Source organism: Ceratotherium simum, chromosome 8, assembly GCF_057802395.1.
Source record: "Ceratotherium simum simum isolate JZ-2026a chromosome 8, ASM5780239v1, whole genome shotgun sequence".
In the NCBI taxonomy this organism is placed as follows: domain Eukaryota; kingdom Metazoa; phylum Chordata; class Mammalia; order Perissodactyla; family Rhinocerotidae; genus Ceratotherium; species Ceratotherium simum.
Genome location: NC_141907.1, coordinates 51830652 through 51854535, shown reverse-complemented (window position 1 = coordinate 51854535; position 23884 = coordinate 51830652). Strand labels below are relative to the sequence as shown.

At 34.4% G+C, this 23884-nt stretch overlaps 1 protein-coding gene across 1 annotated transcript in view; it reads left to right on the top strand.

Moving 5' to 3' along the window:
* Nucleotides 1–23884, top strand: part of EPHA5 (EPH receptor A5) — a 324586-nt gene that overhangs the window by 217017 nt on the left and 83685 nt on the right. The window contains exons 6-7 of the mRNA XM_014787641.2: nucleotides 15988–16112; nucleotides 23215–23374. Coding sequence (XP_014643127.2) covers nucleotides 15988–16112; nucleotides 23215–23374 — 285 coding nt within the window. The remainder of the gene's footprint in view (nucleotides 1–15987; nucleotides 16113–23214; nucleotides 23375–23884) is intronic.

The following is a 23884-nucleotide window of genomic DNA, read 5'->3' as shown; positions in this document are numbered from 1 at the left end:
GGACTGGGGAAAAGCAAAGCCAGCAGCTTCTGTAGACTGAAAAAGACAAGGAAATAGATTTTCTTTTGAACCCTTCAGAAGAAATGCAGCCCTGCCAGCACCTTGACTTTGGACTTTTGGCCCCTAAAACTGTAAGAGAATAAATTTGTGTTTTTTTAAGCCACTAAGTGTGTGATTGTTAGTGAAAGCAGTAATAGGAGACTAATGCAATAAGATATTGTGGCAGGGTTGTGTTGAAATTTCTAGGTGAATAGGTTAGAGCGTTATAAGCCTATATTCTGGCCAAACTATGTTTATCATAATACATTCTAAGGAAATATCAAAGATATTGGTATGCTCTTAGGTTTCACCAAATAGAGGTCTAATAATTAGACTGGGCCTTAGAATAATTTGTTGTATATATATGTGCTTTTCCTAAATTTTACCTTGATTATATTTAGATTCTATTTTTACAGAATAAGGAGTGTGTTTGTATTATTGAAGTCATTTTTAAGGTCACCAAAATATAGAAAACTATGTTAAAAATAAATACCATGTAGTGTTTTAATGAACTAAGAAGAATCTATTTCAGTCCTAAAATGTACCTAACATTTCTTTTCTTTTTTTTTTTGTTTTTTGTGAGGAAGATTAGCCCTGAGCTAACATCCATGCCAATCCTCCTCTTTTTGCTGAGGAAGACTGGCCCTGGGCCAAATCTGTGCCTGTCTTCCTCCACTTTATATGGGACGCCACCACAGCATAGCCTGACAAGTGGTGCCTCGGTGTGCACCCAGGATCTGAACCCAGGCCGCCAGCAGTGGAGTGCATGCACTTAACCGCTACGCCATGGGGCTGGCCCCCCTAACGTTTCTTTATCTTGCTTTAGGTTAGACACTTAATTATATACGATGCTTTAAAATTAGTGGGTAAACATTATTATACACAGATTGTTATATGCATATTATACACATATATTATATACAGATTATTATATACAGATATATATATACATATATGCATCTGTGTATATAATGTATTAATATATAATAATCTGTATATATAATGTATATGCATAGTTATGTATATATAATGTAGTGTTTAGTAAAATTCAAAGAAAGAGACTATAATTTATATATATATAAACCTTATATATAGACGCATGTATATATTATAGATATGGAAGCTTCAGAAGCTTCTATATATTATATACAGAAGCAGCAGGCGAATAACGTTTAGAATCAGACATATCTGTGTTTAAATCCTAATTCTACTACTTATAAGTCATTAGTACTTAAAACAGAGGCACTAAATATATTTACATATGTATTCATGCATTATATATTTATTATATATATATATATTTATGCATTTATGTAGTAATTTTTTTTACCTACTTTCTCAAAAACTAAGATACAGTCTGCTCCGGGCAGATATAACAGCAGTAGTAGGAAGTGATAATTAATGGACTAATGGCAAACGAATAAAGAAAAATGACAAAGAGTTTAACTGAAACAAGAACTCAACATAGCAATCCAGGGCTAGTTAAGATGATTCTCAACTAGGGTATATGAAGTATTCTGACTTTTGCTTCCAATAATTAACCATAGACATTCTCTACAAAGAAGTGTCAATAAACCTTGCTTCCAGTAATTTTGAATGATTTTATTGGATCACAAATTGCTCTGACTTACTTCACTTCTCTATCTTCAGTAATTTTCTGCATTTACAAACATGATGTTATAACACTCAGTTATGTATAACCATGTCTTTGTAAAGTGCACTAAAAATTATATTTATTGCAATACTTAGTAATTTTCACCTGTCCCAATTCCTCCCCGTATTCACAAGAATTGGTTATTCTTGTTTCATTTTTATTCATAAGATAGAATCAAATTTGTAACATAATGTCATGAAGTCTCTTTTCAAGTTTACTTCCTTTGGGCTTTTAAGTAAAAGCTCCCATACAAGCAAAATGGCATTTGTCAGTTTTACCCATAGATTTTCAAAAACTAAGATTCCATTATGTTTTTAATGATGATATTACATCTTCACTACTTGTCAAAAATATCTTGTAGCAGTTTCCTGTTTCACTGGCTTCATGATTGATTGGATCGTTTTTTTATTGGGCGTCCACCACGTGTTGGTTCTTTTTCTAGTTGCAGAAGATATCAAGACAAATGAGGCCACTCACCGTACTCAAGAGTTATATAGTCTGGGAGGCAGGTAAATAGATTCTCAGAGGAATGGTTTAACTTCTATCTCTATATTATCTTATATTATTTCAAAGAATTTATTTTTAATATTTCCAGTTTTATGATTACTCACCAGGACATATGGAGTTATTGATTGTAACAGTTCAAGTCAGTATTCTCTGACACGTTAGTTTTTCAGTGACATTAGGAAAGAAGGAAGGGAGGGAAGAGGAATGGAGGGTTTCTGATACCACTCTTTTTCCCCCTGGGGGCCTCTTAAAAGACCTCAAGACAGAGAGAGGTGGTTTGAGTTTTAGGGAAAAGAATGCGCTAGTACAAATGAGAGAGAGATCTACATAAGTTTTCCACATCTCTGCTGTGACACTCCACAGTGCAGACAATGCAAGTTCTATTGTTCTAACTTCTTGCAAGTTATTACTTAATAACCATAAAGTTTAAAAGTTTATGAAATACGTATTTTTAAATATATATGAATTAGAGGATATTCATGGCTATGTGTATGATATTTTCCTCAAAGAGTTTAAATATGCATTTTTGAGTGGTGAAGAAGACTAAATTGCATCTAGCATGCAGGAATTGCTCAAAATCCATAGTTCATCTTATCTATGGTGCAGCACATGGAGAAAGTCATTACCTATGTACTGTTAATGCTTGTGAGGATGGGTGATTTATCTTGGGGCTTTATTTCCAGAAGACAATTTTCAAGTTTCATCAGTACAGAAGTATATATAGGGAGCTCTCACACATTTGAATGCTATCTTTTAACTGTGTTATGGTAGATAAAATGGTCATGAACTATTACTTTAGGTAATTCAATTCAGAATAGACACAATCGTAAGTCACAGAATGAATACGGTATATATGACAATAAAGAGTTGCCCAATTTTTTTAATCAGAGATTGTTGTTACATTTTGTTGTCTGTAATTGGCTTTGGAAGACATTAAAGAAATTGAACACAAATTAAGAGGTTAGGCTATTTAAAGAAAAAATTAGATAATCTGAGTAATCTTGAATATAATCTGATGGGCAAGTAAGTACTAAATGTAACATCTCTGTTATGAGGGATTCTTTTATTATTCTATGGCATAATGCTTAAGAATACAAACTCTGAAGCAAGCTGCTTAGGTCTGCCAATTCCTGTTGGGCTGATTATACAAGTTACTTAACTTTTCTGTGCTTCAGAAGGGGATGGTAATAATCTCTACTTCCTAGGGACGTTAAAAGGATTGAATGAGTTAATGTATATAAAGTGCTTGGACTATCAAGTGTCTGGCATATAATGTTTACTATAAATGCAGTGCATTATCATGGTAAGGTAGTTACAAAAGTCCCTTTAACCCTTTATTCATCAATGAATGTATTTGGGCATTTGCTTAGCCAACATTTGTTAAACATTTCACAAAGTAAAATGTGAACTTAATTCTTTCTAATTGAAATTTTACAAAATGCATCATCTTGGGCATTTTACAGCCAGAATTTTATGCTTTTATTTTTCTTTTTTGGCAAATATGAACACAAACTGCTGCTCTGGTGGAACAAAAAATAAAGACTTTATGCCATTTGAACTTCTGGTGACAAAGAAGTAGTGCAGAAGTACAAAAATAAATAAATAAATACATTTGCTGGCTTTCGAAATTTCTGTGTGATCACTCTAAGTAGAAAATGACATTATATGCAACTTGAGTATTGGCTGAGATTTCCCGCAACTTGGAGAATATGTGGTTTGATTCACTAAAATTAGTCCTGTGATAAGAGCTGAGGAATTAAATATCTGATAACATTACTAATTTGGAACAGACGGTCTTGATTTGGTTTTCTTCTGGACTTTAAAAGGTTGACTAGCTATAATCATTCATCTTAATATTTTCTCTAGTTACAGGCTGTCATCTTGCTGCTAGGAATTATACTATTTAAAGATATTGTGATTGGGATGTTTATGAGATCAGCTGATAAACATTACTCAGGTCTCCCTGGTTATTTTGTAGTCATAAAGTTTAATTTTTTGTTTCTATTGGCACAACTTCAAATGTTAAAGGAATCTTGGCAGATGGCCTCAGAGAGAATATATTTAGGGAAAGAAGATATGATGACCTTGAACTTTAATGGTATAATAGAAATCTAATCTGGATCTTTAAGCAGTCAATAGATAAATGATAATTTATTATCATGATTCCTGTTGAATTAAATCATTCTATTGCTAATGTAGCTATATAAGATTAAGACCAATGGGAAGAGAGAAATGAAAAAAATGGATTGTTTACATTTATGTTGTGTTTCTTTTCCTTTTTAAAATGCTACATCACATTAGTTTAGATTGTGAAAATCTTGAAGTAATTAAGAATTGAATTAAAGTTTCCACTTTATGGCTTTGTTATTGTTAGTGGCATATTTTGTGGTTAACAAGACCTTATATAATGCGGATTTATAGAAGGAGATTAATTTTTTTCTTATAAAAAAAGAACACGAGCTATGAGAGTGTGTTGACCTAATTACTATTTATCCATCTATAAAACTAATTGCCATACCCTATAATTGAGGTTTAATATTGATAAACAATACTGAAAATTATATATGGGACTATATTCCCTGGAATATAATGTAATTGAAGAATACTGTGTTGATTAAAGTTTTCCAACTGTGCCACATTAATGCTATATATAACCTCATTTTATTTTAAAAGGATACTGTAAAAATTGCTTAAACTCTGTTTCTCATAAAATGGATACTGTGGTTATTAAGATTAAATAATCTTTGACACTAAGGCCACTTTGTGTGCTAAAAATTCTATTATAGGATAATAAGAAGTAATAAATGGAAAACAAATTCTATGATAATTTATTTAGTGTGGGATTAATTTTGTTATCCAGAAAGAGGCATGTTGTCATTTTACACCTTGTTACATTTAATATTTGTTTTTTAATTTGCATGATTGTTTTGGAAAATGGAGGCTATAAATGCCAGTGACATAGTTCTCTATTTTTATTATTGCCATTTTCTTTTCTAATTAACATCATTGTGAATATGACTTCAAAATGATATTTGAAGCATACGGTTTAATACTAAGTCTGATTACATCAAAAATTACTTCTTTGCAATTAAGTTTTTTATTTTCTACTGAAAACAATTAATTTTCAATATCTTATGATTTTCAAGTCTTTAAAAAACCAAACTATACCTAATGGGACATTTCAGTTCATAGATTCTTTTCATTAAAAAGGATGTCCTCTCTCTAGAACTACTGACATTTAAAGCCATATTTTTGTGGAATGATCTTTTTGAAACTTCACTGAGATCATATATCAAAAGATTCAGCTGCAGGCTTTTAAAATGGAGTGATTGTAGGTTTTGTTTGAATGAGCAGATTGAATTTTTATTTGAGAAAGAAACCTCTAAAATGCCTTCTTTCTTTAGAAAAGACCACGGATACCAGGTGTGTTGACAGTGCACTCTGGTTATTTTTCTCGATCCAGTGGTATCAAATGACAACATAGTAATAAGTGTATGTTAAGTATAGAATAAGTGTATATATATGCATAATTTATATACTTTATATAATATGAAATATAAAATATATGATATAATATTTTAGATGTGTATATATTTTAAAATATTTGCCCCATTTTTCCATTTTAACAATTTCAGATATGTTTATAATTTAATTCAGCAACTGCGTTTCTCATTTACTTTAAGAAATCTATTTACTCATTTTCTTACTTTCATGTGCTCGAAAGCAAATAGAAGAGAGTAATCATTATACGTAGTTTCATTATACCAGCTATAAAAGATGCACATGACGTCTATATATATATAGAGAGAGAGAGAGAGAGAGTTAGAGATACAGATACAAATATAGATACACAAATATAATAAAATAAGGATTTATTTACACCTACATTTCTTTAAACTACATGGACCACACACATACACACATGCACAGGCACACACGTAAAATTCTGTCCAAATCTTGGCCAAAAATATAAAGCAACTGCTGACAAATTACTCTCTACAGATGATATTTTTAAAATAATAATAATAATAACATTAACTAAAACTGAAATTTTGGAGAGAGCTCAAAATATGTTTGTGGTTTCCCCACCTAATTATGAATGCAGAAATGGCACAAAGTGACCAACCATGGGGAAATTACTCTCTAACAGATGGTACCAATAAAAGATTGGGAGCAAATAGAAATTTTTAAATAACTTCAATTTAAAAGCAAAAACAAACCTTAAAAAATCTTCCAGGACGAATTGAGCTCAACAGACAGCTGTTTTATATATAGACATTCTTAACCCTTTCTTTTGTAATTGCTGCCACGTGAGTTCAGTCCATTTCAGTGTGCCACTCGGAACAGAACTGGGTAGTTGTGAAGGAAACCGGACAGTTAGGGAGCTGTCCCTGGCCTCGCTGAGCACACTTCCATGCGAATAAAATATGAGATCCATCATGTTTTGCTTTTTACCTTAAGGTAGAAATTTTTCAAAAGATGTGTCTAAATTCATATGAAGAAACAAAGTTGTTATGATTATGTAAAATCAGAATGTATTTAGATGATTCTACCTTTTTAAAAAATGTGGAAATTTTGCTAACAGTGGTGTTAAAAGATGTTTTTTCCCACACCAAATAAGCTGAAAACGGGCTTATGAGGAAAACTCATATAAACGCAGTATTCCAAACGCTTGCTCACAATATGAGGATCGATGTTGACATAGTGTCAGTTTGTCACAGTGAGTAACTTAGACATCCAGGTTACATAATTGTAGTGACGGTCCTTTCCATTTTATTTTATCTTTATGCTATTTCTCATGAATTTATTTAAACATTTACCATTTGTTTTCATTAGAATTGATTTTAAGTTAAGAATCTATTATAGCGTGCTATACATTTACAACTTTCATTTATATTGTACCATCAAAGTATGGTACAGGGCCGGCCCCATGGCTTAGCTGTTAACTGTGCGCTCTCTGCTACTGGCGGCCCAGGTTCGGATCCTGGACACGCACCGAGGCACCATGTTGAGGCTGCCACCCACATAAAGCAACTAGAAGGATGTGCAACTATGACATACAACTATCTACTGGGGCTTTAGGGAGAAAAAGGAGGAGGATTGGCAATAGATGTTAGCTCAGGGCAGGTCTTCAGCAAATAAAGAGGAGGATTGGCGTGGATGTTAGCTCAGGGCTGATCTTCCTCACAAAAAAAAAAAAAAAGTATGGTACAATACAAAGGCAAAAATATCAAGTCTATAGAGATTGTAGTCATTAATTTTTATAATATTTATTTCAGTCTACCTAAGCTACAAAGAAGTAATTACCCATATATAATTTTTATTCAAGTCACTAAGTTTGGATTATAGCTAGCCTATAAAAATAAATTCAAATTTTTCTTTCCAAAATTAAAACCTTCAATATTGTTTTATTACACTTTTTCTAATGAATTCACATTTTGATAAATAGGCTTGGGGAGGCATTGGGCACATATTTTTATATTTCTGGTGTTTAGATATGGATCTTCTTAGATGAAATCACTGAAGGCATGGAAGGTTTGAAAGAGGGAGTCCAATTAGGAGAAAGATCATGTTGTCTTCAACAAGGGTAGAAGCAGTTATAAATTATAAGAGGTTGTCATTTCAAACACTCACACTCACAGACACACACCCTTTAGTGTCTTCATTGGTATATAACTGATACACAATAAACTGCATATAAAGTGTACAGTTTGATGTTTGAGCATATGTACACACCTGTGAAACATCATCACAAACAAGATAGTGATCCTATCCATTTTTCTCAACAGTTTCCTCGTGTCCCTTGTTAACCCAGCCAAAATGAATACATATTATGTGACTTCATTTATACAGCACTCCAAAAAATGCAAACAAACCTAATGCAATAGAAAGCAGATAATTGTTCATTCACCTCTTTACTTACCAAAGATTTTTATGTGTCTAGTATCATGCAGAAACTGTTCTAAGGACTAAGCAGGCTATAGTGAAAAAGACACGAGAGTTTTCTAATTTTACGGAGACCATCATCTGTTTGGACTAAACCAGGTTATGTATGAATGAACAAACAAATCACTTTACAAAAAAAAACCCAAAAACTAATATAATCCCCAAATGAAGAAAGGCAAATATGGTAACAGAGATCAAGATAACAGGCAATAATAGTGAGTCAAAGCCTTAAGACACTAGCAGCTCATAAAACGTCAACACGGATCCAGTTGCTAGCCTCAAGTTTCTAAGTTTACATGATTTTGTTAAAAGAATAACTAATCCCAGTATGGTTTGCCTTCAGTATTTCCCAAATTTTACTGATAAAATAATTTAACTAGAATATTTATTAAAAACACAGAATCCTTGGCGCCCATCTGACCTTCTGAGTCAGAATTTCCTGGAGAGAAGACTAATAATCTTTATTTTTAGGAAAAACTGGCCCAGACCCACCTGGATAACAAGAAGCACCTAAATACGATGAACTGAGTATAGCAGAGATAAGTGGTGGCTTCCAGCTGGCAGATATTGACAATCCACTTGGGCAAATTTTGACCTATGGTATTGAACACAAGATACATGTATTTTTAAAACTTGTATGTAAATAAACCAATACATTACTCATGTGGAAGGACCTTTGTAGGAAAGTAAAAGAAGTGCTATCTGAAGAAGTTTTAACACATTCATGGACTGTCACAGACTGAAAGGATTTTAATATTGTCTTCTTTATCTTTCTCAAAGCTTTAAGACTCAAAATATGTGTAGATAAGTTAAATGAATGGGGGTACATTGTTTCTTTAAATACAAGTAGCTAATACTTGATCCTATCTATAATTTATTTTTGTCTACACACATAGCATTGGGTACAGGGACTGATGAATGGTGTTTTCAGATATTATTCTATACTAAGTGAATTATTAGTCATTTAATTAACACTTAAAAGTCCAACTCTTTTAGCTCATTAAAAAATCTATGATAATCAAGGAAGTTTACCTATAACAATTTATTAATGTAGAGGTCTACATCCAGTGGATATAGAAAATAAAAAAAAAAATCTTATCTGTATAGGTACTTTGTCTTTTGATCTCACCCAACATCTAGAACAGTGCCAAGTTCAGGGAAGAGGCTATAAATAATTTTGATTGATGAAGGTTGAAAAGGTTAAGGAGTTATGGAGAATCCATTATCGAAGGCTTCTTAAACAATTGTCTAATATTTTAAAACTGATATTATTACACAGTATTTAATTAGTATCCACCATATGTCTGATATTGTACATACAGAATCAGATTTCAACCTTACAAAAAGACGGTGAGTTTGTATCATTGTTCCTGTTTTAAAGATAAAAAGTACATTCATGGAGGTTAAGTATCTTAACAGAGTTACTCAGCTAGAAAATGGCTGGCTGCCAAAGGATTTGAAGCTGATTCTGTTTGGCTTCAAAGCTGTCTGTGCCATGGCACCCCTTCCCATCTGGGGTCACTGTGCCTTAAACTAGGTTTCTGTATTTGAAAAGTTAGCACAACATGATGTTTTACATGGCAGGGTTTTGTATATCATTGCCTGTGCTGTTGAGATGTTAGAGATTTCTACATTGTATCTTTATCATTACATCAAACAGACATGGTTAGATAATTCGTTAACCACTAGACCTATATACTGGAATTGAACAATTAGGTAAATGGATGGTGGATGGTGGGAGCCACTGTTGGAGTGGGAGGTTACAGACAAGTCGGGTGAAGAAGCTAGAATGTTCCATGTGATAACTGATTAGTGTTGGTGACATCAGTATATATTCAAGTTTAGCTTAATATACATATATATGTATACATAGTTATTATAGAAATACTTATAGATATAGACAGGTTAATATACACACATTCATTTCCTAGCTCTGTCAGCTGAGAGGGCCTAGAAGCAATGAAATCCCAGTAGCAAGGAGCACACCTATCGTCTATACCTTGGTTTCTAACAGAATTCTCCAATAAAAGAAACCAATACTCACAAGAGAAATGACTGATTCTAGGACAAGGGCAGTAAATAAGCAAGATGAGCCTGGGGCATCTCGTCTTGTAGTGCCAGAAAGTAAGAAAGTGATATAGAAAATAAACAGACAGGGGCGGCCCCGTGGCTTAGCGGTTAAGTGTGTGCGCTCCGCTACTGGTGGCCCAGGTTCGGATCCCAGGCGCGCACCGACGCACCGCTTCTCCGGCCATGCTGAGGCCGCATCCCACATACAGCAACTAGAAGGATGTGCAACTATGACATACAACTATCTACTGGAGCTTCGGGGGAAAAAAAAAAAGAGGAGGAGGATTGGCAATAGATGTTAGCTCAGAGCCGGTCTTCCTCAGCAAAAAGAGGAGGATTAGCATGGATGTTAGCTCAGGGCTGATCTTCCTCACAAAAAAATAAATAAATAAATAAATAAAACTGTTAAAAAAAAAATAAACAGACAAAACCACAATGATGGGGGTATGTCAAAGAGATATAGGAGCTGACTGAAAGAGTAGTCAATGGTCAAAGCTTTAACAATTGGAGTAACAAAATAAAGTATTAGGTTATAAACCAAAGTATTAAAAAAAATCTACTGTCCATACTGATATAAATAAATGATTAAGTAAGAGAATAAAGATGAAGAGACAAAACTTCTGTACAGAAGAATTCCAAATAATTTACACATATATTCTAGCCTCAAAGAGATAGAGCATCACTCCCCGTTCCTTAAGTGCAGGCTGCACATAGAGACTTCCTTCCAAAGAGGGCAGTATGGAAAACCGGAAAAAAGAATAACTTCACAGTGGAGACCAACCCTACCTCAGTCAGGTGATCAAGGTTAACCTAACAATGATGTTATGTTGATGGTATGTATCTTTGATATAATGTAGTGAAAATGGCATCTTACTTCTATAGTCTTCCTCCAAAAATCTCATAACCCGAGTCTAATCATGAGGAAAACATCAAATCAGCACCAGTTGAAAGATAGTCTACAAAATACCTGACCATTGTGCCTCAAAACTGTCAAAGTCATTAAATCAAGCAAAGTCTGAGAAACTATTACAGCCAAGTGGAGCCCATGGAGACACGACACCTAATTTAATATGGTATACTGGATAGGGTGCTGGGACAGAAAAAGGATAATAAGTAAAAACTAAGGAAATCTGATAAAGCATAGACTTTATTTTATTTTATTTTTTTTTGAGATTTTATTTATTTATTTATTTTCCCCCCAAAGCCCCAGTAGATAGTTGTATGTCACAGCTGCACATCCTTCCAGTTGCTGTATGTGGGACCCGGCCTCAGCATGGCGGGAGAAGCGGTGCGTCGGTGCGCGCCCGGGATCCGAACCCGGGCCGCCAGCAGCGGAGCGTGCGCACCCAACCGCCAAGCCATGGGGCCGGCCCGAGCATAGACTTTAATTAATAATAATGTATCAATATTGTTTCATTAATTGTGACTGATGTACTGTACTATTTTAAGATGTTCCTAATAGAGGACAGTAGATGTGGGATATATCAGGACTCTGTACTATCTTCATAATCTTTCTATGAATATAAAACTATTCTAAATTAATTTTTTTTAAATTCAGACCAAAAAATTAGTCCATAATGGGAACCATTACTAGCTTAAAGGATAAGTATCTTGCTTATTATACTGGTACTCCAAGTTCAGTTCCAGTATAGAAGCTACAATACAGAAACAACGTGGAATGTTTCCATATATCCAAAAGGTGAAACTCAGAAGTTAGGTAAATTATTTTTTTTGTATTCACAACTCTATTTCTTTAGTATTTTTGTTCATCTTATATTAGGATGGTAATAGTTTTATGACTTAATATCATCCAACAAAATTTTATAAGAGAAGTGCTCTAAGTCATCATTCTCATTTTGTTCCAGGCTTACTTCATAAAAGGTTGAGTAGGTAAAGAATGAGCAAAACGTAGCAGGAAGGAGATGAATGAGAGAAATTAAACATGCCCTGATGCTGACAAATCTGGTTACAGTTATTTTAATGTGCATAATACCTGTAAAAGAATTTATAGTGGTGGAGGAGCGCTACCATTCACAATTTGCGCCTCATCATTATGTCCCCATGATCTGTCAGTGTCCCCACTTCGATCAGCTTTACCTAAATGATTCAGAGATGGTCTTGTCACAGAGTAAATTATTCCTGAACTATTCCTCATCCTGAACCGTGTTTTGAAGAATACTATTCAGCCTCTGAGAAAACAGACTTTGGAAAAGTATTTTATTTATAAAACATACTTTATTTATAAAAATATTTAAAAGCATTTATTAAATCAGGCAGTGTTTGAAAGCTACACAATTTATATTTACCTTGGATGAATGCAAGTAAATAACAAAGTATTCCTCTTCAGGCTGATAATATCTGTGTTGATATTTATTTGATAGCTTCACTTTGAAATGGTTCATTATTTTATTAAAGAATTGATTAACTTTTAAAATAAAGCACAAACCCCCAACTAATAAGATCCTAGTATATGCACCTAAAATGAGACAGACTCAGTTTTGAATGATATATGATGACATATATATTTCCCATTCATTCATTCATGCATCCATTCAACAAATATTTATTAAATTTCTATATACCAAGTAATTTTCTGGTGCTGGAATTATAGCAGTGAACCAAACCAAATTAATCCTTGCCTTCATGGAGCATACACGTTAAATGCAATTTATGAATAGAAAGGTGGCAACACCATCAATTTATTAGGTGAAAACTGACAGTTATCTATAAGAAATAACATCAACCCAAAGAAGGATGTTTGCAATGTAGTAAAGTGAGTGAAGAATTTTGAAGACAGTCTTTGGATCTTTACTGATGTATAATGCAATAAATAGATAGTGGTAATCGGAAAGTGAGTGTAATTCATAATTCAAGATAATTTATAAAGATATTCACTACTGTACAAAATGCATTAAGAAAATCCACTGTCTTCCTTATTCCTCTGTTACTGTTTCTACTTCAGTAAATTTGCTATTTTGCTACAAATGCTCTGATGAACTAGGGGGCACATAGCTTACTCTTTCTTGTTTCATGTCGTCTATATGCTACATTCACAGTGCTGAATATGGCATAACTTTTCCCTCACTAGGAAGTCTATAGGGACTTTGAACCTATGCCAAAATGTGACTGTGAGAACTACCAGTCGATTACAATTTCCATGGAAGTAAACAGACTACGATTTCAATGCTTTTAGACAATTTTGGCTTTATATGCACACTATGTATTCTGTAGTACTCCAGAAAATTCTGTGGAACTGGACATGTTTAAGAAAACAAGATAAGGCTGAAAATGTGCATCTTGCTGAACCTGAATGTCACAAAGCTGTGTGATTAAAAGAATAACAGTAGACACTAAAGTACCAAAGTCAGAGGCCAGCCCAGTGGTGCAGTGGTTAAGTGCACGCGCTCTGCTTTGGCGGCCCAGGGTTTGCAGGTTCGGATCTTGGGTGCCCACCAATGCACCGCTTGTCAAGCCATGCCGTGGCAGCATCCCATATAAAGTAGAGGAAGATGGGCACGGATGTTAGCCCAGGGCCAATCTTCCTCGGCAAAAGGGGAGGATTGGCATTGAATGTTAGCTCAGGGCTGATCTTTCTCACACACACACAAAAAAATAAATAAATAAAGTACCAAAGTCGTTATCACCCTATTATGGCTATGCAAAACACTAGATAGGTAGTTAAATTTTACTCTCTTATAGATTACATCTGTCTCTATTTATTTTAATTTTATTTAAAGATATAATTCACCCTTGAGTTTCCTAGTTGAGTTTGTTGACATAATAAAATAATAAAGAATAAAAGTTTTGTGTATATTTCTTTGAATTTTTACCACCAATCATTCATTCCATACATATTTATTGGACCCTCTGTCCCAGGAACTGTTCTAGATCTAGGGATTCAGCAATGAACAAAATAATATCTCTACTCTGATAAAAATTACATTCTACTTGAAAGGATTGAAAAAAGGAAATATAATTAACATATGTATATCATACGGTTCAAGAGCTAGGAAAAAAATAAAACACTGAAGGAGCAAAGAGAATGGTGAGTTGAGAGGGGCTGAGGATGAGAGGTGGTTACTCAACTCGTAGATAGATAGGAAAGGCCTCAGTGAGAAACGCAGAAGAGAGGGAGAGAGCCCTGGAGACGTCTGGAGGAGAAGCACCTCTGAATGCTGGAATGCCAAGTACAACGGTCCTTAGGCAGGAGTGTGTCTGAAGTGCCCTAAGAACAGAAAGCCTGGGCAGAGCTGCTGAAGAACAGCAGGAGGTGAGGCCAGAGAAGACGCAGGGGGCCGCATGGTATTGATCCTTGTGTGCAATTCCAGATTTGTGTTTTACTTGAATGAGGCAGAAGGGCACTGGAGGGTTTTAACCATAGAAGTGACAAGATCTCATTTCTGTTTTTAAGTGATCAGCCTCTTCCCCTACTTTGCTTTCACACTGCTACTGGGCCCAACAAACAGTTCTTCTAAACTTTGTTCTTGCTGTCTGTTACTCAAAGTAATGCCTCTGATTTGATTACATTTTCTGAGGAGTGGAAAAATTAATTAAATAGGACAGTGTGTTATTTTGTCTGAACAATGTTGGAAATTAAAATAGTTAGGAACTATATGTATATGATACATATAAATAATTTATATATGATATATTATATATTACATATATAACTATATATAATATATAATCACCAAATGCCTGATACTGTTCAGATAGGGCTATGACTGGTTATACACAACTCATTATGGCTGGCATCTTTTCCATCTTACTACATATACATTATACATATAATACACATATATATGATATATATTATATATTATTGCTCTCTCTCCACGCACACACACACGTATAAACCATTCTTTAGTCCATGGTGTCTATGTCTTTGTAAAAGCTAACAACTGCAAAAATAAAGGTCACCTACATCAGAAAAATATTAGTCAACACCTCTTTATGGTGTCAAGCCCAGAGTCTATAAAAGTCTCAGCAGATTGATAAAAATGTATTTGAATCAATATCCATATGTTTGTGAATTCAAAATATCCAGACATATCTGAAATAGCATATATATTTTTTCTATTTTCATCAGAAAAGTAGTCATTTAATAGACACTGGCAGATAGTGATGAATACCATAAGTGATTGCTTATATCTTCTTAATGAAAAATTTGGGAGAAATGGAAATGAAAGAAAATGTTTCTTTTATTTACTATTGTTTTCAAGATATACCATGTATTTAGTAACATATTTTTGAAGGAAAATCTCCACTATATTTAATATATGAATTTATATATGATTATAGGACCCACATGATTTCAAAAATAATAAATGATAAAAAAGAGACTTAATATTGTGAAAATGTGGTAATGTAGATGATCATTTATATATTAGCATAATGGGATATATTATATAATAGAGTCCAAATTTTAGAAACATAGAACATGTCTAAGGTCATCAAAAATATATTCATTCTATAAAAAAAGTTCATTTATATTTCTAAACTTTATAAAGAAAATGTGGACTTAAGAGTCTATGTGACTACAGTTTTATTATGAGAAAATTCTCAGGATAATTAATTGATTTATATTTGTAAAACCCTTTAAAATTTGTAAAAACTTATGTTACAGAGAGAAAGTAAAATTATTTATAGGTTAAAAGAAAATTCAATTTTTGGGGTTTTTATTATATTACATTCCAAGAATGCCACTTATAAACAGCTGTAATTTCAGGGCTCTGTTAATCATGCTACTCTTTACTTATACTATTTTGCAGCCCCCTCTCCAGTCACCAATGTGAAAAAGGGGAAGATTGCAAAAAACAGCATCTCTTTGTCTTGGCAAGAGCCAGATCGCCCCAATGGAATCATTCTGGAGTATGAAATCAAATATTTTGAAAAGGTGAGACTAACAAAATAAAGAATGTTCTTTCTTTTTTTTTTTTTTTCACTTTTAGCAGCTGCAATTATTCAATTTGTAGAAAAGCATGGTGCAATTTTACGTGTAAATCAATGAGAATTGATTCTGCAGTCATGATTATGGAGGCTAGAAGTGTAAGGGGAGCACTCAATTTGTGTTCTGCTGCTGCCAAATAGTTTACGCTGCCGGAATACCGCCATATAGTCTAACATCAGCTTAACTAGTTTTCACAGCATTAAAAGATGAAGTCATAGGACGTTTTGAAAGTGTCACAAACACTTAAGTGGTTGACCTTCAGTAGTGACTGCAGTGTACTACAGGGAAGAACACATGTGCTGATGGCCATTAACCCTACGTAATACCTACACCGTTAAGGAAGTGTGGGCAGATAAGATTCGAATATAAAGGAGAATTTCTTAAAATTCGTAACAAAATTCTAACACTATATTATAAACTTTATTTTAAATTTAAGGGCACAAAATTGGAAATGCATGCCTTACCACCCTATGTTTTCTCGATTTCCTCTTCTTTCCTGAGTCGTTTCTTCTGTTCACTCTTACATATTTTCCCATAATAGTTGTTGAAGTCCAAAGGCAGTAATCATCCCTCTTCCTCTTTTCTGAATCCTCAACCAAGTGAGCTATTGATAAAGAAATAATACAGATGGAAAATAAAGATTAGCTTAAACTTCTAGATTAGGACCGGAGAATGTGGCTTAGATATATAGTTACCATGAGTTTTCCTACCACTCCCACCTCCATTTTACTGTGATTTTTGTACAGTCTGGATCTGAATGACATACACTACTTAGAACAACCTGAGTTCTCATAGAGGACATAAAGATAGATGAGTGCCCAAACCAACCTCTAAGAGGTGGGTAGAAGACCCTGACCCAGAAATGTGTGTGCTGTGGAAGTAGGAGCAGAAAAGATTGCAGACACAATGCAGAGAAGCAGGTCCCAGAAGAGAAGGGAAGGACTCAGCCACACTTACGCAACTGCTTCTCCCAAACTCAGAGAGACATCGCTCCTCTCTTAGGAAAGAGTGAAGAAGGTGGGAGGAAGTTCAAAAAATTGTTTTGCAATACCTAAGAAATTGTCCAAGCTAGGACGTTGGAAACGAGAGGGGGAATAAATGGTTCGCCTTATAGTAATGCAAAAATATCATGAAAAATACTGATATCCTATGAATGAAAATTACTTAAAAATCCAATATTCTATGTATACGCAAGATAAAAGAGTGTAGGTAAATACACTGAAATACTTTGAAATAATTCATAGCATTGTAGAGATTTTTTAAAAATTTGCTTCTTTCCTTCATTGATTCAACAATTGCCTATGTAAAGTTACAACAGAAAACAAAATGGTAGGATGTGGGGGAGAGTGGGGCCATCCACATATTCTCTCTAGGTTTTAGATGTCTATACAATGTTCATATATTGATTTTATAAATAGATGAATAAACAATCAATTATTACTCTTGAAATAGTTATCTTTCTAGGAATGACTTGCTGATAGTATCACATGTAACTATTGGATTTTTAGGGAATATAAATCAAGATACCTGTAAGATATTTCACAAAAAATACATTATCAAATACATTATTCAGTCTAGGGGAATACCTCTGAGACAAAGCTATGTTGGGTTATGGTTTACAGTGTTTATTGTTAACAAAAAAATGGGGTAAATCAAGTGAAGTGTTGTGACATTAATATTCCTCACTGATTCCTCTTTCTCTGGGAGTAGTAGTCCAGACTGCATTGCAAGTTCTAGAAGTCTACAATTTAAACACAAGCTATATCCAAAACTAATTTGTTAAATTAAAGTTTACATTCTTTATTCAAGTTTTTGTAAACTTTATTACTGTGTACTAATGCAAAGCTAGGTAAATAGAGTGATTTTTGTACATTCTTACAGTTTAAATATATACGTAAACGTAGGCTGAATTATTTTATAAACATTTTAAGTTTCCAAATTTTTATTTTCATTAAAGTTGATTTTAAAAGAAGTTTATATCCACATGGCATTTTAAAATAAGTAAACATCAAAAACCATATATTCGAATATACGTATTTGAGGTGAAATTAAGTTCAACAGCAGGAAGAGTAAAAGTTTGACAAGTACTTATTTTCCTGTGTTGTTTTTCTTCCCCTGAAGCAACTAGCTGAACCATTGTCTGGTTTTCTTTTTTGTCTTTGAGGAAATTATCCTACTTTTTTTCCCTGATGAGTAACCTTTGATGGTTTTTACTGTTACTTCGCAGCATATGCATGAGTTTCATATACATAATATTCAATAGGAGTAGGGATTTTTCCTTTCTTTCTCTCTTTTTCTTTAAGCTGCTGCTTCTGTTAAAACAAAGAGTTGCTCAGGAAGTGATAGAGAGGATTCCTTTTCTATTAATATTCCTTCTAATGAATTTTATCTGTATTGTGGAATATTTTCTTTATAGTTTTTTTTTGTGTGTGTGTGAGGAAGATCAGCCCTGTGCTAACATCTGCCAATCCTCCTCTTTTTATTTGCTGAGGAAGACTGGCCCTGGGCTAACATCCGTGCCCGTCTTCCTCCACTTTATATGGGATGCCGCCATAGCATGGCTTGCCAAGCGGTGAGTCAGTGCGCGCCCGGGATCCGAACCAGCGGACCCCAGGCCACCGCAGCGGAGTGTGCGCACTTAACCGCTTGCGCCACCAGGCCGGCCCCAGTTCAATTATTTTTAAATTATATTTATTTCGGTAAGATCTGGTTTATATTTAACACTATATTAGTGCATTCTATTATCTACATAACTCAAAGTAAGAAAAGATGATTTTGGAAAAAGATTTCTGTACAAATCTTCAATAAATGAATAACAAGTTGCCTACTTAAATGCTGTAAAAGCAACAAAAGCTTTATATGATATATTATTTCAGTGAAGTTTTTAACTTCTTTTGGTCAGGGGTTTCCTTTTCACAGTGACAATATTAATTCCCAGACCTTTTTGCCAAGCAAAACTATTGAGCATACCAGTAAAATACACATCAAGTTTTTTTAACACTTTCAGAAGGAAAAAAAGGATAATGAGTTTTTATGCCATGTATTGAGGTGGGGATCCTGATAGGTCTCCAGAGCTCATTTCGAACCTTCAGAATGACACCACCGTTTTATTGGATGGCTCTTGGCCAGACACAGGTGGCAGAGCTTTCCAAGTCTCCTGCATTTGCCAGCTGGCATTTCTGCCTGCGATTGCCCTGCTCTAATAGAGGTCATCGGGCCTCTCTGCTCCTGCATGGTGATGGGCCCATTGCCATCTCTTAATTAAAGGCAGAGGCAAAGGGAAGCTGCCCCTTGGCAGGGTGTTTGCCAGCTGGCTTCTTCTGCCAAGGCCCTCCCCTCGCTGCATGTGAACAGTGTTTGCTAAGCAGCTGGGGAATGTAGCTCATTTGCTCAGCTGTGGCAGGAAGGCAGCAAAAGCCACTGCCCTGACCAAGGACTTGGCAGCCATTTAGTTGTGGGTGTTGAAGATGTGTATATAAGGTTTGTGATATGAAGGAAATTATAATACGAGGGTGACTTGAAGGAGTGGAACAGAAGCAAATTTTGGAAGATACTCAGATAATTCAAAATGTGTAGTTATGAGTTTTGATTCTCTAAATGTATGCTTTGCTAAGTCCCTTCGATAATATAGTATTCAGCTAACTCAGAGAGACAATGTACAATCAGACCTGTGATAAGGAATCACTGAGACTTACATAATGTTAATAGATAAATCAGATGGAATGTTGTATAATTTTGTGCAATTGATATAAGATCATGCATTATTTCAAGGAGTAGCATTTCAATTTCCTTGTAATTTTTTTTCCCTTTTCTGGCCAAAGTATCAATTTCCAGTTTTTTTATAAAACATATTAATTGTGACTTCAATAGTTAGGAGTTACAACTATGTAAGATTTATAAAATTCTTCTGTTTTTTCCTTTTCAATAGAAGAATTTGCCATCATGCTATAGGGTCAAATCAAATTTACCTAGGGGCCCGGCCCCGTGGCTTAGCAGTTAAGTATGTGCGCTCCGCTACTGGCGGCCCGGGTTTGGATCCTGGGTGCACACCGACGCACCGCTTGTCCGGCCACGCTGAGGCGGCCTCCCACATACGGCAACTAGAAGGATGCAACTATGATATACCACTATCTACTAGGGCTTTGGGGCGAAAAAGGGAAGAAAAAAAAAAGGAGGAGGATTGGCAATAGATGTTAGCTCAGGACCGGTCTTCCTCAACAAAAAAAGAGGAGGATTGGCATGGATGTTAGCTCAGGGCTGATCTCCCTCACAAAAAACAAACAAACAAACAAACAGATTTACCTAGACCCTCTTACGTTGTGGAGATTGTGCTGTGTGCTATGTATATTCTCTCTATCTCTATGTCCTCACAATGCTCTTCATAAATAATTTCACCTCATTTCAAAGAAGAAAAAAACTGAGATTGAGTTGTGTACCCACATTTACACACCAACTTAGTTAATAACATGTCTGGAATTCTAACCCTGAAATTCCTGTGCTCTTTTATAAAAAAAGAAAAACCTTACTTTACATGAAAATGTTAATATTCTATGTAAAAAATCATAATTATATCAAATATATCAGAATCTTAACTTTAGTTTTATTTAGCTTTTTTCACCAACTTAAATTCCCTTTAAACAAACTGAAAGTAATAGTGAACAGGTATTTAATCATTTCTTACTGAAAATTTCTGCTGCAATCACAGTCAAGCTGGAAAGGATAATATTATTGAGAAAGTCTTGCACTTTCACTCATAAACTTGAGCATCTCAGAACGGCAGTAACTACAATAGTTTAAAGAAGCTATTTACCCATTTTAAAAAGACCACATCAAGAAATTGTCTGCTTTTTTACTGCTGTACCACTAGCATATAGAAGGGGTAATAGACTAGATAAGAGATCAATAAATGTATGTGAATGAAGAAAATGACTGACATTATTAGGTAAAGTTTTATAGGATGTAATTATCTACTTGGAATCCTTTGCAAAACTCTAATAAAATGTCTTAAACACTTTAAAGATTAGGCACTTAACGTGTGCATTAAAAATATAAAGATCAATCATTTGTATAGAATTAATCAGAACACCTATTTAGGTTAGAAATTAGACTATACCTATCTATAGAGATATTTGAATATACTTAACCCTAAGATAATTTTATATGTTTAAACATATTAAAAGAAGAATGATAAAACTGCCTTAAAAGAAGAATGTTTATAGGTTGTGTATTTTAGGCTGTATTGGTGGTGGTATAGAAGGTGGTTAGAAGTTAACTTTGATGTGTCAAATTAGAAAAACATTAAAATAATAATTATGACAATTAAAGCATGTACTGTACAATTTATTAAAGTGTTTCACAGGCATGACTGTTTCAATCTTGCCACATCTCTGTGAGGATATCCAGGCAACAATTTCTATCCCAGATAGAAAGATAAAAAAAACTGAAGGTAAAGTAAAAATGGACTTCCACATTTTAGCACACTATTTCAGTGTCCACACTAAAGTTTCCACATGGCATGCCACTATCCATTGTGAACCTCAAGGGAGAAAGAGTGTGGCTTGCATTTGTTTGCACTTTAATAGCATTGTGAAGATCAAATAGCAGCCACATTCCCTATTAGAGTGCTTCAGAAGTAAATATTCTACTCTTGTTTTCAATTTTCTTCTCATTTAGGAAAAAAAGTCCTTTATGTGTTATTCTCATTAGATCTTTTAAAAAAAATCAATCAAGAGGCTGGCCTAGTGGCATAGTGGTTAAGTAAGTTCATGTGCTCTGCTTTGGCGGCCCAGGGTTTGCAGGTTTGGATTCCAGGCACAGACCTATGCACCTCTTATGAAGCCATGCCGTGGCAGCATCCCACATATAAAACAGTGGGAGATGGGTGCAGCTATTAGCTCAGGGCCAATCTTCCTGGTGAAAAAGAGGAAGATTGGCAATGGATTTTAGCTCAAGGCTAATCTTCCTCACCAAAAAAAAAAAAAAATCAATTGATACATGTTTCTATCTGTAAAGACAAAATTCCCTGAAATATTTAGAAAACGATAGTCTACAGTCATCAGTCAGGTTATTGTAAATAAAAACCACGTATTTAAAAAGGAGGAATAGTCTCTAACCATTATCTATCTTTAATTTGTCCTTTAATATCTATGAGAAATATAATAAATATGGAAAGACTTTTAGGGAAAAAACAAGTTTAGCCAAGAATTCACACAGAAAAATATAAGGAAGAGGAAAGTTCAAAACAAGACCTTTGTGCGTTTGAAATCTTTATAGGTCTAAGATTTTATGTTCAGCCTGGTGACTTCAGAGACAATGAGGAGTTATGGATGGTTAGTCTAGACTTTGTTAGCAGTCAAAATAGGAACAGTTCCTCTTTGGTTCAGTTTCCAAAACTATCTGTCCAGTGATTTTTTTTTTCCTACTCCATCTCTGTTCGCTACTCATCCAGCCCAAACACATAAAAGTGAAAAAATAAAAACTTTTTCAAAAGGAGAAAAAGTTTTGCTTATTTACGAAATTTTAGACTTAGTGAATTGAAATTAAAGTGGTTCTCTAGTGAAGTGCTCATTCCTTCTCCTAAGCTCTAAATATAATTAGAAATTGAATTCACTAAAGATGTAAAGCGTTAAGTCCTGTCTGGCAATGTATGAGACATTGTCACCTTTCTCTGTGAACAGGCAGATGTGCTCCAATAAAACATTTATTAGAAAAACAAGCACAGAAATAAAGTACTAAATTAGAGTCTGTAAAATAATTTATCTTCTGCAAACTGTATTTTAAAAGTTTACAAATCTATTTTTACCAACGGCAAGTATGGTGGATGGGTGAACATGTCACCCACCATCTTTGAGCTCTAGAAAACACTTTAAGTTTCTATATAAAAACCTAGGTTGTGTAGGTTTTATTTTTTCTAAAACATTATATTTGTAGTAATAGCAAGTCTATTAGTTTCTGATTAATTTTCTGATCTATGATTCTGAGTTTTGCTGTCATATAGTAATTCATACGTTGACTTTTTTTTTTATTGTATGTGCATGTGTAATCCAAGGACCAAGAAACCAGCTATACAATTATCAAATCTAAAGAGACAACTATAACTGCAGAGGGCTTGAAACCAGCTTCAGTATACGTCTTTCAAATTCGAGCACGCACAGCAGCAGGCTATGGTGTCTTCAGTCGAAGATTTGAGTTTGAAACCATCCCAGTGTGTAAGTCATTTTAATTACTGTCAACTCATGTCTCTGTAATGGTTACCAGAAAAGAGTCAGTGGATCAATACTCTCCCTGGGCATTCTGTCAGTCTCCTGCACCTCTCTCTCCCAGGCATGACCCCTCCAGGTAGGAAGCATCTGTCATGCTATGATGGCAGCTTAGCCTGTTAACACATTGGTCCCCTCTCCTCATCGCATTTAGTCTACTGGGAGATGAAACTTCAGGAGATCCTTAAGAAATGTTTAAACCTTGCTTTTAAAGACTTTCATTCCACTGCTGCCATACTTTATTGAATTATTGCCATTTACTTTTTACTTGTTTTATTGAACTATGCTACCAGGTTTAGTCTTTCTGTGAAAATTCCACAGGGAGCTTTCATTAGTATTGAGTTTGGCAAGAAAATTGTGCTCTCAGGAAACAATCTGATTGTTTTAAAAAAATCTAAATCTCTGGCAATGTCTCTGAATGGAGGGTCTGGAAATATTTCTGGAAAACCCTTCTTGCAC